This window comes from Seriola lalandi, unplaced genomic scaffold (assembly GCF_002814215.2).
Source record: "Seriola lalandi dorsalis isolate HSWRI2012SDOR001 ecotype SW California unplaced genomic scaffold, Sedor1 jcf7180002054524, whole genome shotgun sequence".
NCBI lineage: Eukaryota > Metazoa > Chordata > Actinopteri > Carangiformes > Carangidae > Seriola > Seriola lalandi.
The window spans coordinates 52,797-68,768 of record NW_019525077.1 but is presented as its reverse complement, the minus strand read 5'-3'; the positions used below and the strand labels follow the sequence as shown (position 1 = coordinate 68,768).

At 41.8% G+C, this 15,972-nt stretch overlaps 1 protein-coding gene across 2 annotated transcripts in view; it reads right to left on the bottom strand.

Moving 5' to 3' along the window:
• Nucleotides 1-979: 979 nt before the first annotated feature.
• Nucleotides 980-15,972, bottom strand: part of hs3st1l2 (heparan sulfate (glucosamine) 3-O-sulfotransferase 1-like 2) — a 25,852-nt gene continuing 10,859 nt past the window's right edge. For both annotated transcript variants that reach the window (XM_087176059.1, XM_023414348.2), the window contains 2 exons: nt 4,235-4,650; nt 980-2,415 (listed from right to left, as the gene is read on the bottom strand). In XM_087176059.1, coding sequence (XP_087032185.1) covers nt 1,750-2,415; nt 4,235-4,492 — 924 coding nt within the window. In that variant the 5' untranslated portion in view covers nt 4,493-4,650 and the 3' untranslated portion in view covers nt 980-1,749. The remainder of the gene's footprint in view (nt 2,416-4,234; nt 4,651-15,972) is intronic.

Sequence of the window (15,972 nt, the reverse complement as noted above, 5' to 3'; positions counted from 1 at the left end):
TCATGCAATTTCTTACTTACTAATTTTACTGCAATCAATAAGAATGTCAGAAATCCCCTGCACACCAGTATAATGTAGCAGTAACACATGCAGTACTAAAATACTGTGGACTGGATCTAATTATACTATAAAGTGTTTCTGGAGTGTGGCAAGCCTTTTATTCATATTAGATTTAGAGCTGAATTCAACTAATATGATTATTCCTTTAAGCAAAACAGCCAAAAATACCCCAGTTCAAGTTGCCAGTTGTGGAATTAGCTGCTTTTCCTCTGTTTTATATCATTATAAATACAATCTTTGTGGGTTTTGGACCAATAAAAGATGATATCTGAAGATGCCACTCTGAGCTTTAGGAAACTTTGATGGGCATTTTTTTCACAATTATCTGATCATTTATGCACCAAATAAGTGATGCTTAATCCGTAATGGAATTCATCATTATTTGCAGCTGTTTTTGAAAGCTTAAACAAGTGCTCCATTCAACTGTGTTTAACCTTACACCCTGTGTAATGGATTGTGAGTCTGCAGCTGAGTCCGGCATGAAACTAACTCAATGTCTAGGTTAAGAAATTAGCCCACCTACCCTTTATTCCTATTGTTTCGACTCTCTACGCTGATGTTACGACATGTCAGTCACCAGATCAAGTGATTTAAGGAAAGAAATTCATCTTGTATTCGAATAAAGTTGGGATTCAAACACGTAAAGCCCTTCAGGTGAACTACAGGTGTGATTTGTTAGAGAGTGATGGTGAAACTGGAGGTAATTCCTTGACAGGTATAACTTCATGATGAAAAGGAACGTAGCTCCGCTTTGATCCTTGATGTAAAGAACATTTTCGATAGACACTGACAGAGAACATCTTCATACACTTTGAGAGAGAGGAGCTTTCAGAGAGGCTTGTCAGTGACTCTTTATCTCTGTGTCTTTATGTTTGATGTTTTTAAACCCTTTAAACCTCATAACTGGGTTCAGGCAGGAAACTGTAGGACTGAACACATTTATTAGAAGAACATCTTTAAAAAAAAAAAAAGAAAAAGAAAAAACACAAACTAGTGCTACATTGGCCTTGAAGATAAAGAGAAACCAAAACAAATTTTCATTGTGGCTACTTTCAAAAGAGCTAAAAAAAAAAAAGATTTCTTCACTGAACATCTACTATTCAGTTTATTAAAATACCAAAAGAATGAAGTCAACAGGATGACTCAACTAAAACATTTTACTAACACACAAACATGTCGCAGCTGATGTAGAAAAAAATCAAAGCAAGAAATTGGCTTCTGTTTTAAATTGTCTACATTGAAACTTTTATGCATTTAGAGTTCATAGTGCAACAAATCAATCAAATTCAACCATCTTGTCTATTTCTACATCACTTGAAAGTCTGCACAGTTTTTCTTTTAACACCCCACAAAAGAGCACTAACAAGCAGTTAGTTGTGTTTTCATTTTCAAACTTGTGTATGGCACGGTTGTCATAGCTTCGTCAAGTGAGTTTATCCAGTGAGGCACCAGCATGGTCATAGTAAAAGTTTTGTTTCGTTGGCCAAATATCTTCACACACATATTGTGTCGCTCTTGTTGGCCACATTTATACCTGAGTAGGTATCAACAACAAGGGATGTTTATGACTTTAATAGAAATCAAATCTTTCCAATCATCTAATTACAAAAACACAAAAACAACAGTTTTTCTTTCTCCCTCTGAGTCCCTGAATGTGTTGGCATCTCCACAGTTGCTGTTCACCACTGATCAGCACCAGGAAAACGACCTGCCCACCATTTCAAAGAACAACTTGTTGGGCTTCCTGAAGTACCGGCACAGCTTCTTAAAGGCCTGGGTGCTCAGGGGCGCATGTGGCCTGCCTTTAGACTCGTCCAGGCACTTGTCGTGTCCGGCAGACAGGAGGCAGTAGAAGCCCTTGGTGGTGTTGTAGTAGAAGTTGTTGGGGCTGATCCTGGGTGACAGGTCCAGAAACCTCTCTGCCTTTCTCAGCTCAGGGAAGGGATCCCGAATAAGTGCATCGCCATCCACTACGTGGATCTGCTCCCGAGGGAAGACCTCCAGCCAGTGGGCCAAATGCTGGTGGTACAGGCTCCTCTGCAGCGCCTTGTACCCAGTGTCGATGTGGCCCTTGTTGAGCAGGAGCTCCTCTAACGTTTGGTAGGGCTTATGGCGGGTCAGGCGGTTGTGGAGGACCTGGGTGTAGTCGGAGACCAGTCGTTCAGCTGGGTCCCGGACAATTAGTAACAAGCGGACGGCGGGATTCATGTCCCAGACACGTTCAGGAACCTGAGGAGCTGCAAAGTAGCCAGGGGTCTTCTCCACTGTCAGCTGACCAGGGAGGGTGAAGGGCATCTGGGCTCGGTACCAGGCCAGGCCTCGGTGGTAGTGCTCTTCCATGTTGAAGTAGTGCACCTTACAGAAGGAAAGAATGTAGGTCAGTATTAAAGACGATCAAGAAAAAGTTAGTGTTAATTTTTATGTCACTTCTCACTGCAGTGGTTTTTAAAACCTTACTTTATTAGTATTTTAGTATTTTTTTTACCATCTAAAAGACATTCAGGTCTTTCCGTCTGACCCCATCTTGTCCAAACCAATCTAGACTATTCCTTTGAGTTTTCCAACTTTGCCGTCTTCACCTCAAACTACCCTGATTAGGATTTCTCTCTGTTCAACTTCTTTGGGACAGGCCTGTCATCATTCATAACCACGTACTGTAACTACATGACAAACTGTATATAGGTTGAGCTGACTTTGTTCTGATTTTGTCTGTACCTCTCCGCTTTGATGGAGAAATAATATCACACAGTTTACATGTCTACTCTGCTGAAATTGCTGTCATGTGTATCTGGTAGGAAACAGCAGGTTTATCTGGTGAAATAAGAAGGTAACTGCAGTGCATCAGTGCCCCGAATAACTAGATCAGTGAAGCTGATTTATCTCTCAACAAAGTGCTATTATATTAACACTGAATCAGTTCAGGCAGAGCGCTGAAGGTAGACTTGCATTGGCTATTTATATTTCATTCACAATTCAGGATCAGTGGGTCATTGATACATCAGCTGATTGCCTACTGGCTGACTCTTAAATCCAGTTACTGATGTATTCATACAAATGTAAAGGGTGGCCTTTATACCTGCTGCTGCTGACCTCCCTGTAACTGATCCATTGCATAGAAACACTTCCGGATGATTCCAGAGAAAAGCTCAGGTGAGGAGCTGCGTGTGTTAACCAGACTTAACCAGGTTCACTTCTCCCGTGAAAGTTTTTTTATTAGTGTTTTTTATTAGACGACTGAAATAAGGTCTGTGGTTAACACAAGCTCTAGAGATATTAACGTTTAACGTTAAAATACCCCAGTCAACGCTAACCTTCACTGCCTCGTTGTGTTCATACTCGCACATTGAAAATTATTACTAACTTTGTAAGAGGAAGCTTTTGTAGACGAGGCCAGAGCTCAATCAAACTACATGTTGGAAGTTTAGTGGTGGTGATGTTGAAGTTGTGCAACGGTGGCATTTTACCCCAGGTGACTGTATTCAAAATCATAAATGTGTTCATTTGTGAAGATTATCGTGCTGAACAAAACGTGAGTGTCATAAACATTTGTTTTTCAAAAAACCTTACACCCTGTGTAATGGATTGTGAGTCTGCAGCTGAGTCCGGCATGAAACTAAATCAATGTCTAGGTTAAGAAATTAGCCCACCTACCCTTTATTCCTATGGTTTCGACTCTCTACGCTGATGTCACGACATGTCAGTCTCCAGATCTCCAGATTTTTTCAAAAAGATTATTTTCTGCAGTAATACCAAAGCCAATGTAAAAATCCCATTAACTTTTTGTTGAGGGAACCAGGGTGACCCTAACATATGGGTTTGCCTTCGAAAATACAAGTGAAAATTCAAGTGTCTTTTTGGTGGAGCTGCTAACATCTCGCAGCCATCTAAAATTGGAGACCATTTTTTTTTGTAATGACTCACAAGCCAAAAAAGGTTCAGAGCCACAGGATTCATCTGTATTTAAATTAAATGATAATTTGTCTTAAATGTAAAATCTTACTCTGAAAGCTAACTAATAACTGTAGCTGTCATATGAATGTATTGGAGCAGAAGATGGAAATGCTCAAGTAAAGTCCTGGAAAAATTGCACTAAAATAAAATACTTTAGTAAATCTACTCAGTTACTTTCCCCTAATGGTGAGTAGACAGTTAGGTAACAGTGACGGGGTTTTACCTCAGCCTTTGCAACCTCCACATCTGGGTGCAGGTTGAGCATCTCCAGCAGGGCTCTGGTGCCGCCTTTACGCACACCAATAATAATGGCTCCGGGTAGCCGCTGCTGGGTGGCATTGTAAGAGGAGGAGGAAGACGATGATGAAGAGGAGTAAGCAGGGGAGCTGGAACCCCCTGTGCGTAATTCCCTTAAGCACAGAGACAGCTGAGTCTGCAGCAGCAGAAGCACCAGCAGCGCTAGTAGCACCGTCCACAGCATGGTGCCACACACACACACACACACACAAACACACACACACACACAGCGGTGGAGTGGAGGTTATGTGCACACACTCATGAAGCTCCCAGATTTGCACTGAGTTGTGCTTGTTATCAGTCAGCAGGGGGCCTCAGGAGGGAGCTCTTCAATTTGACAACCTATGAGCCAGAAAAAAAAATAAAGGTTATTTCTCACTTTGCTGTCTCACTCCCCGTCTTTCTTCTTTAATACTGGAAAACTGACACGTTTGGCAAAAAGTGCTGCTGATAAAGCAAGCAATATTTAATGTAAATCAAAAATAACATTTGATAGTTAGTTTATTCCAGCGCATTAACACATTTCAGGACCGATAGAGAGCGTAGCTCTTAAAGTGAAGAAGTTACAGTGTCAAATCATAAAAATCAACAACAAACAAAAGAATCTTCTGCCTGCAACCATCATTGTAAGTTATTTGTTTATATACGTATTTCATTTGACATTCATTAGCTAATCTTCCTGAGACCTGCACATTAAAAACAAGGTCCAAAAGAAACAAATTGAAAATAGATAAAACAAAACAAGCTGTTCTTAATACAGCACAGCCAAATAAACAACAATGCAAAAAACTACCAATAATATCAATAAATGGTTCTCATTACCACATATAATATAAAGAATGAGTGTGCAAAGCAAGCACAAACATGCAAAGCTAATACTGATACAACATTTAAGAACATAAATATTCCAAAAAATTAATGAAAACTAAGATATCAGGTGAAAAAAATGTATCTGAATTAGTTTCATTCAATGTGATGAGACTTTTTTCATTCTTTAATACTGTTTGGGAACTTGTTCCATCCCATAGAAACCCTGTACATACAGTACATGCCACTGTAACAGAGTAAACAGAGCTGCTGTGAAAACAAGCAGACTCGAGTGTAATCTTGCTTCAACTGTCTGTTATGCATATCAGTAATACTAGTGCTGTATCAATGGTTTATGATAATCATTAACAGATGAGAGACTGTATGAACTTCCAACTGATCCAATGATAACATTAGGTACAAACAATATTTTATTTACGATACAACCCTGTCACCTCAAGACAGGGTTGCTTGAGATTTTCAAAGCACATCTGCATCTCTGTAGGTGAAAGATTCAAATACACTAACAGATGTTATTTGAAAATCCAACATCATCGAACCGTCTTCACGAAAACAACAAAATAAAATCTGAAATGTTTCCTGTTAGCAGGGGAGCCGGAGTCGGCAACAGTCAGATGAAAAGAGTGCCGCCACGTAGTGTTTCTTTTCATCTCATAACATAGCAGTTGCTCCACGCACGCATGCTTGCTCTACTGTTTCACGATCCCATATGTCCTGAGATGCTTCTGCACTCTTACATGCCATTTTACAAAGTCTCTGCCCGAGCAGTTTTAGTTTCAGCCCAGGATATCGGGCTGCGAAGCGATTACGGCCAAAAGATATTAAAATATGAATCTACGTCTGAAGCAGACAGAGAGGAGATGCTTTGAAAATTAATGCTGTTATGAGGTTTACGGTCTCCCCAAGGAGCACTAACCCCACCCCACCCCACCCTCCCCACGAGTTCAGCCGAACCACTTTTACAGTATATAAGACAAGGTGCAGTGAATACTAGAAAGTCGTGAGTGCTGCAATACGTCTCCTGGTGTTGGGTTTAATGTGTGTGATGTTTCAGAGCGTTTCTTTAAGTGTTAAGAACACACATTTTCACAGATGCATTAGAGGAGTCAACTGATCTTACATCCAAGACGGTTTGTTTTAGCAGAGCGTCAAATATCATCTATTCTGCTGCAAGAACAAACAAATCTGTGAGCGGCCACACATGATCAGCCATCATCATCTCTGGGCATGTTTGGGCCACAAATACTGTATATTTATTCAAAGGCAGTGAATAGTGAAATACTCTCTTCTTCTTAAGCAATGTCTTGCCCTTTAGCAAGGCACTTAGACCCCCATGTGTTTGAACACAAAAGATCAGCTGCTTAACCACAGAGAAGATTGTGAGCTCCCTGGGGTGAGTGTGTGTTTGGGTGTTGACAGAGCTTGTTTTTACATAAGCTGGAAGAGTCCCATATTATACGATGGACAAGCTTTGAAGAATGACACCTAAAGACACGTATAAATATGATCACTGAAGACTAGCCAGGGACAAAATCTCTGAGTTGACAACAAGTGGCGCTTAGTTAAAGGTCCCATATTGAATAAATTTAGATTTCCATGTCTTGGTTGATTATAGATCAGGTCTAGGTTCTGTATTAATACTGTGAGAGTATCAAAGCCTCAGTCCACAGAGAAATGCACACAGCCTGTATTCAGAAACTGAGCCCTAAAACAAGCCGTCAGGACTTATGTGACTTTGTGATGTCCCAACAAAGCAGTCACCACTCTCAGTAATGCCACAAGCCCCGCCCACCCAGACCCACCATTCAACATTGCAGGATTTGGTCCTGAAATCTGCTATATTTTTATTCAATCACTCAGAAAACAGTCAGCCGACCTGTTGTTGCTCGAGCTCCAGAGAGAAGCCTGAGAGAGGAGATGTAAAACTACACTGAGATGGTTTTTGGTTCTTAAAACCACAAATATATCTTCTTATGAATATCAACACTTCAAATAAAACACCAGAAAAGTGTAAAATGTGGGACCTTTAAAGGAGTAGTTCTACATGTTGGGAATTACGCTACATTACTTTTCTTGCAGAGAATTAGATTTGACACCCCTCCAGGGCCAGGAGACGGCAAGGTTAGCTTAGCTTAGCACAAAGAATGGATACAAAGGGAAACAGCTAGCCTGACTGTCTGAAGGGTGAAAAAAAATTCTGCCATCCAGCACCTCAAAGCCTCATCAGTTAACACGTATGTTTGGCTGATCAAAAATCAAGTGTAAAAATTTGTGCTGCTTTTCCTCATCCTTCCTGGTGCTACAACTGGTGGCTGCTCAGGCGCCGGTATGTGGTATTTTAGTTTTAAGTTGAGTCATGGCGGTTGGGAGGTTTATTTTGTGTGTATGCCCTAGGTCTGTATTGCGTAATACAAAGAGGCAGAGGTGTAAAATCACCAGTGTCATGTTTTTATTTATATTATAAGTGTTTGGCAACATGTTAATGTGTTTTTTCCCCTTCAGAGATATTTGTTTGCCACTGCTGTTTTGTTTAGTTTAGTTTCTTCAGTTTGTTTAGTTTTTGTTTATTTTGTTGGTAAAGTAGGTTTATCTCTGATTGTATTATTCAGGTCTTTATTTCCTTTCAGTGAATTCTTTAGCCCTTAGTGGCAATTATTACTCCCCCTTAAGAAGTTTAAGAAGTGGATTATTGTAGTGCCTCACTGCACATATTCTAAAAGGTGTTTTCTGTCTTTGTACCAGTGCTGTTGGACTGGTGGCGAGCGCGGACACGCAGACGGTGGAGGGTTTTCCTCACCGATGCTTCACACCCCCCAATTGTGTGTTTGGTAGTTTTCTTGCTCTCCCTCCACAAGAACAGATATATTTTTCCTCTTATATTTTGCTGTGCGGTTTACAGTATGTGTGTCTGGGGCACTGGAGCGTGGCGAGGTGCTCTGCCCCAGTTCAGCCTGTAGCTCACCACTGTTGCGGCTGCGGCCCACAATCCCCTAGCACTCCCCTCCTTTTATAATAGATCAAATATTTTTAAATTGCAGGTTTTTATCAAATTAGCTGAATAAATTTCCCATTGGTTTCCATTGTTTTACTTAGTTGTTTAAATTGTAATTGCTTAATCATTGAATACATTTTGCATTCTGCCCATTTACTGTCATCTGTGTCATTGCAAGGGATCTGCCCCTTCTTCCCAACACAAACCCGACACACTCATTAATTGTCTTAACACACACATGTGTGTTAAGACAATTAATGACTTTGGGTGGAGGTGGAGGGGCTTTGAACAAGCCGTCATCTTTATGGGTGTTGCCGACCTTGCTGCTGCTCCATAAAATGGCTGGAGCAGTTTGAGATCGAGAAAGGGGAGGTGCAGGCATCTCCTCCGGCTCAGGTTGGTTCCAGTGGCGAGCGTGGTACACAGCTTTAGCAGGAGACTTTTTGGCGTCCACTGAAGATCGTTTGGGCCCCTCAGTGCCGCCAGGACTGGAGCCGTCAGAGAAGTCGAAAGCATCCGTATTGCTGCTGATCCTGAGAGTGTGTTAGTGTTTTAAAAAGAACCAAAAGGCAACGCTTTGCTCTGCCACAAATGACAAGTTGTGGTTTAAGATTAGGTTTAGATCCGTTTTTAATTTTTCTTTTCTATTGAAGACGCATCATCAACAGAACATTTTTATGTTTAATTTATGAAGTCTGATTACAGCGCTGTGTGTTTTCCTTTTGTTCTCTCTTGTCTCTGTATGGGGTGTGTGTGTGGGGGGGGACGTTCTGATGAATAAAAATATTCAGTCAGATAATTTTAATGTAATTTGCATTTTGGTGCAGATACTCTCCCTCAGTTTGCATTACCTCATCACATTAACAACGACTACGGCCCAATTGTGTGTTCCAGTCCCAGCTGGAGCGGAGCCATCGTTAATGTCATCATCCACACCTGTGTGTTTCTGGCACATCGTACGCAGACGTGTTACTCCAGTCAAGACAAGGTGAGAGTTTCAGTTCATGCCACGTTCATATATCGTTCAGGCCGTTACTACACACAGACAAGTGGGAAAAGATGTATGACAGGTACAAAATCTCTGTGACAGCCGTTGGTGAAAATCCATCAATAACAGGATCTGTACACTCACTGTTTATATTTGGTTTCACTTGCTAACTGTCACAAATATGCAGCACAACAATAGCAGCTAATTTAAATGGTGTCACTACAAACCTATAGCAGTGAGGTATCCACCTAAAAAAACATTTCCGGGTTTCCATCACAGTTTTGCACAAAAACAGAAGCACACTTGCAAATGGTCTGTCTTTCCACTGAATGATGTTATGCGAATAAAGCTGGGGTTTTCTCCTGTCACAATATCGATCTAATTAAACGTGACGACAGATTTCCAGCATCTGCCTCTCGGTGGGAACCGGCTTCCTGGGGCCTGATTCGGCAGCAACTACGACTTGAATCTTTTTGCTTTATTGAATCGTCTGAAAAACGTTTCTTTTTTTGCAACATTTTTTTTTCAAAATTCAGGTGTTTCCATTTCTCTTTTTTAAGGTAATTTCAAGTTTTGCATTAAGTAAGTTAATGGAAACAAACCTAATGAGTTTATATAGTATAAATTGGACATTAAGGCAGCACTGAGTTTTGCTCTGGCGAGAGAAGTTGGTATGCTGGTGCCTTAGCTCATTCACTTCTCCCTGTGTGGTGAAGACAGATGCTTTACTCCTAAGACTTTTACAAACTGAACAAACATCCAACATGAAAATGGTTTTTAAACTGCAGCTGTAATTTTTTAACAGCAAAGACTTAGTGAGGATAAAAAAAAGCAACAAAAAAAAAGCTCACAGTTGTTAGCAACACTAAACCTTTCCTCTTGTTTTTCTGTTGGTCCCAGTGCTTTTCCTGTTGCTGTTGTTATTGTTGTGATTGTGCCGAAGCCGCCCTGATGCGACTGACTTATTAATTAGTGTAACAATGTTCCCGTTCAGAGGAGAAACCCTGTCTAGCGTTGTTCCTGTAGCAGAGCGCTAATTGTACCTTCAGGGAGCATGGCTGCACCCCCGACCTTCTGTGCTATCCCCTGGCCTGGTGACATTGTCGTCATCGATGCTGCAACCTTCGCTCATCCCTCGCTAACTGTGCACGGGAGCGTCAATGTACAGTTTGTTTATGAAGGTGTTATGGGTGTGGTGACTGTTCACTTGGCACAACAGAGATGCAGTTAGATTGAATATGATTTCAGTCGTACATAAAAAACAAAAAACAGTGATGAAGTCGTATTTATAAGAGGCTTCATTTCAACTGGTTAAAAATGTATGTTTGTTTTGTTTAGAGTACTTTAAAATACAAACCCATGCACATTTTCATGGCCAAAAGAAGTAACAGTTTGTACTTGTCTGCTCTGAACGTCTTGTGATTTAGATTTTATATCAACAAAACCAAGTCCAGCCTCATGTATTTTATAACGAAAGGAGCTGAAGTATTTTCTATATTTTTTTTTACCTCAAAATCATGTTTGAGAAATGAGATGCTGCACCAGCCACACAAGCAGATATATGTGTGAAATACATATATGAGTAAATGAAGAAATAAAATCCTGCGTATATCAGCATCACGTGTTATTTTTTATAAATGACCTGGATCGACAAGGTAACAAGACGAAAAGCCTTTATCTCAGTGAGGCTGTGGTGCTTTGAGCTAAATCCAAGACTTCTCCACAAAAAAATTCCTGCTTCACACATTCATCACTCGCTGTGGTTCTGAGTTCAGCTCAAAATGACGATCGGTGACCAAGTATAGTGCTCCGTTAGACTTCCCTCCGTCATGTAAACATCGGTCTGGCTCGCAGCTGCTGGGCTCAACTGGTTCTCTGTGTATCTATTCTTCAGGCTGAAGAGGCTCCGTCTCTCCCTGTACGGCTGACGAGTTAAAGAAAGCATTTCCTGTTTCGGTGGAAGCTCCGACCTGAGCCAGCAGACGCTGCGAACAGCGAGACTGTGGAGGTCAAAAGTTGAACGAAGGTGAATTTGCATAGTTGATGAGTAGAAGTCATTATTTTAACCATGTGCTGTCACGTAGGTGTGTATGATAAAGTTGCTCTGCTCACTGTTTCTTATTAAATGTATACATTAGATATCACACTGATGTTCATGTCAAGGCTCGATCGATTTGCTGCCATCTTTGTAAGTACCCGCATAACCTCTCACCCCCACTGAGGTGGATGCAATTGGTAAACTTCAGATGTATTTCTGGTTTTAAGGCCCAGTAGATGAGCAGAATTTTCAAATTTGTACACCAATAGAGACGATGATGTTTTGATGTGTTTGAAAATGATTTTTGATTCTTGTAGTGTCCCATCACCGTTACTGCACAACATATGATCAGACTACAAACTGCAGCATAAACCTCAGATTTGTGCACTGAATCAAATATTACAGCAGCTCTTTTATCCCCTTCACAGACATTACACTGCTCACACTGGTTACCACTCACCACCTCCCTCCGCCTCATTATTTCCTGACTACAAAGCCCAGAACATTTTTGATAACGAGTCACTGCCGAGATGATGATGCATGATTTACGTTGGCCTCTGCCAGACGACGACAGCAACATAGGATTTTAGTGCTTCTCAGCGAATGCAGCTGATACTCCCTGTCCTACATATGAACTCTGTCTCATGTGCGTTAGCTGCAGGCAGCAAACAGCCGAATTCAGAGCACCTACAGTCATTATTTTGATGTGAGGCGGCAAACTGTGGGCTGATGCCAATCACAGTGCAGTGTGTGTGTGTGTGTTTGTGTGTGTGTGTGTGTGTGTGTGTGTGTGTGTGTGTGTGTGTGTGTGTGTGTGTGTGTGTATGTGGGCAACTGAGACAAAGAGAGGAAGCTTTTGGGAGGTTTGTGTCTGTGTGCGCCGCACAGTTAGACACATGCCTTGTGTTAAGTGGTTGTGTGAGTCCCTTGTGACTGTAAGCAGGAATACTTCCCTGCTGTCAAGTCGCTTCGCTTCCACCTCACCTCATGACCTTCTTCTCCCTCCTCCACCTCCTCCTAACCCTCGCTCTCACCTTCCCTCGTCCTCTATAACCCACACCTTTGTTCTGTTTCCTGTTCTCTTAATTATTTTCTCCGTGAGCCGTTTGAATCCGTCCCTGTTTAGGATCCGCTAACAAACCCCAGCACCATGCTAATGGGGATGCCCTGCAGCAGCCTCTTAGCTGCTCATAAATAAAACACGAGCGCACCTTTCCGCCCTGAAATATTTTAAAAGTAAACTTTTAATCTTGACGTATTAGAAACGAGACAGGGTTGGATTTAGAAATAAGAAACATCTATGTACATGTAACTGAAATTAGACTTTTTCTTGAACTTTCTTTCACTGTTTTCTAAAATATTTTTGATAAAAAAACATTTCATTTACTTTGAAAATTCTTATATGTCCATTTTGCACTTATTATATTTTGTTGAAAATTGTCTTAAAAAAAACTATACTAAAACATACATAAAAAATATACATTAAAAAATTATTTTTTTAACAAGAATTTTGAAAAAGCCATTTCCTAAAGCAAAAACTTTGTTGGTATGTGTTTTATATCTATATTTTATATTTATTTTCTACAGCACTTTAAATTGCTTTTGAATGAGATGTTGCACTAAAAAGTTTTGATGCAGGTTAAAACTAGCTGCACTAAAGGGAGATGAACGAGTTTAGGATACTTCATTCTTGCCCCTGCTGGTATTTGAACCACTTAATGGGCTGGACGGCTCTTCTTTTTATTTTAGCGGCGCCACATGAGCTCTACGTTAGCCTCTTGGCTCTGCTCAATGAGGCTCACATGAGTCATTGCAAGTCCTTGTCTTTCCCGCTCATCGCTTCTTGTGATTCACATTAGCCGGCGCGGATAGGGAGAACAAACAACAACAACAACAACAGCAGCAACGACAACAATGCCAAGACTGTCAATGATGCGTGAATTCTCCATATTGACAAACACAAGTATCTCGCCCAGGCCGGGGGAGGATAGAGATGGAGGGAGAAAAAAAAGAAAAGGGGGAGGGTGGAGTGTAATTATCTGTGAAAGGCAGATGCTGTCATGTGCGTTTTGGGAGAGTCCCCATGTCTTATAAGTTTTGGTGTGTGTGTGTGCGTGTGTGTGTGTGTATCTTGTCTCATCTGCATGTGTGCAGCGCCTTTGCCTTTTGTGCGAGTACGCAGCGTTTGACTCCCTGCGAACCAGGCCCTTGGAAATATCTTTTTACTGAGCGATGGTATTTGGGGGGTGGGGGAAGGATAATCCTGTGCAGAGAGATGCAGGGTGGCGGGGAGGGAGGAGACGGGCGGCAGGGAGGCAGGATGAGGCTGAGGTACAGTTGCTGTGTGTGTGTGTGTGTGTGTGTGTGTGTGTGTGTGTGCTCTGCAGGAGGGTGTGTGTGTAAGGCTGCAAGGAAGATTGTCCCTGGTTGGGGGTGGCATGGTGAAACGCTTTGGATTGCCAAGCCTGTCATATCACCAAGGCTGTGAGAGTCAGATAAAACTCTGTCTGTCCTCCTTCTTTTATTTAGTCTTCCATTCAGTGTCCCCCACCCCCCCACCCCCCATCATCCATCTCTCTTCACACCCGGGTCTCCTTCCTTTTTCTTTATTTGCTGGGTCCCACCTTCATTTCCTCTGCCATTTGTCTTTCTTTACGTCCAAACGTCCACAGTGGCGTTCTGTCGGTTTTCTGTTTGTCTCCACATACACCTTCTCGTGCCCCGCTCCCGCTCAGCCAGTCACTGATTACAGCTCACATACATCACGGCCACGGAGATGATTGCCTTTCAGAATAACAAAGGAAATGTAACGAGGCTGGTGCTATTTCCCATCTCGTTCCCATTACCCGCCTGGAGAGGAGATGTCCAGCGCTCGGAGGGGGGTCTGTAATCAAAATAGATGAAGCCATCTGAGAAAGACGGGATTCGGTCATGCCTCCAAATCGGGTCGACCGCGGGTGTTCTTCCTGCGTTCCACAGTTATTGCGCAGAAAAGATGCGGGACAATGAACAGTGAGAATTTGGATGGTGGTTTGTGGTGGTTAAGACAATGTTTGGAGTCCACCCTCCCTCCTTCGCTCGTCTCAGGATGTTACAAAGATCCTTTTAAGCCTTTCAAGCGTCCTATCTGCAGCCAGGTCTTTCAGAGTTCATCGACGAGATGAAAGAAACATGAGATATGAATGAGAGAGTGAAAACATCTCTCCTGTGTCTATTGAAGTCCAGGAGTTTTGCCTCTTCCAGGCACTCTGTCTGTTTGTGTGAGGAGTTTGAGGTACCCAGCACCAGGTACCGAGCCCGAGGAGAGAGGAGAGGAAGAGTTGATCTTTTCCTTAGAGGTTCAGAGTAGAGAAGAAAACAAACCTGTCCGAGGAGGTCTTGACAAGAGCCTCTTCCTCCCTCTTCATCTCTCTCTGCCTCAGAAGTTTGTCTGTGCTGCCAAACCTCATATGGTTGCTATGAACAATATCATGTGCACAAGTAAAATACTTAACAGTAGAGTGCACGCATACAGAGACCAGCAAGCAGTCCGTGTGACACAATATGTTGTTTGTAGATAACGCTGACGCCGCTATTGCCAGAATGATTTGTCCGTGTCCTCCAACACCGTTACAAATTACTGTAGAAAATTCAATCTGTTTTATGGTTGAGGTTTGGTTGGATTCACACACACACACAAAAAAAAAAACGAGTTGGTGAGGGAAAGCGCATAGTTCAGATTAAAGTGCTCAATTAAGGTTAGGGAAAGTTCATCGTCATGGTTGCAATTGTAACTAAGTGATAAAGGTTGTGGAGAAATCATGATCATGGTTAAAAAGAGAGGGAATAGGAACCTATAATGTATAATAATATGATCCCCTGAGATTAACAGTGTTGTACTCGACTGCTGAATATTTACTTTTCACACTTCATTTTTTTAATTGTGTCAAATGTGACAAATCTGATGAAGCCTTTGAGCATCAATGAACAAAACAAGAGAGGAAAAGAAACAACAAAGCTTTCACTTTACAGGTTGCACGTTATTTTAGCAAAACAACTGTTTTTAATTTTACTTACTTGTCTGTCTGTACCGTCTGCACTACAGGCGACCTGCCTTAACATCAGAACCGTCTCACGGTTAACTGGCCAGCTCAATAACGAGATACATAACCGCCGCCACTGAGTAAATTAGAAATGCTGACGATGGGACTGTATCACAGTGCGGCCACAAGACTTTAGTGTCGATCAGTTCCCCTACACGTGACAACTTTTAATGACAAAAATTACATCCACATATGTCTGGATGCTTTTAGGGGATTAGACGAACACGAATGTCCCACAAAATACCTACAAATATCAAATAGTTTTACAACACCTCTACAATAAATAACCCTTCTGCATTTATTTCCCCTCTACTAGCTGCCAACATAGTGCACGAGCATTAGCAGAGTAAGTGAATTGTTAATGTAGTGATGACGGTCAGAGTCAGATTGTTAGCTAGCTGCCAAGAGTTAGTGATTAGTTTAGTGTCTCGCTAAAAGCAGCACAAAAAGTCAGTCTCTGTGTGATGTACAGAGACAGGTGAACGTTTTTTGTCTTTTATCTATCACTCCGTCTCTCTCTCTCTCCGTTTACTCCTGGCTCACTCTGACCTTTGCTGAGGTCTGTCCGTCTTTTACCCATCAGCCCCCTGCTGCTTTTCAAATTAGACTCTTTGGAGAAGGAAAAAAAAAGAAGAAAAACCTCTCTGTGCAGCCCAGTGTCCCACACCCACCAGCCTTTCACCCCCTCATCATCTTATTCACTCACACATGCATAACACCCAGATACCCCCCCCCC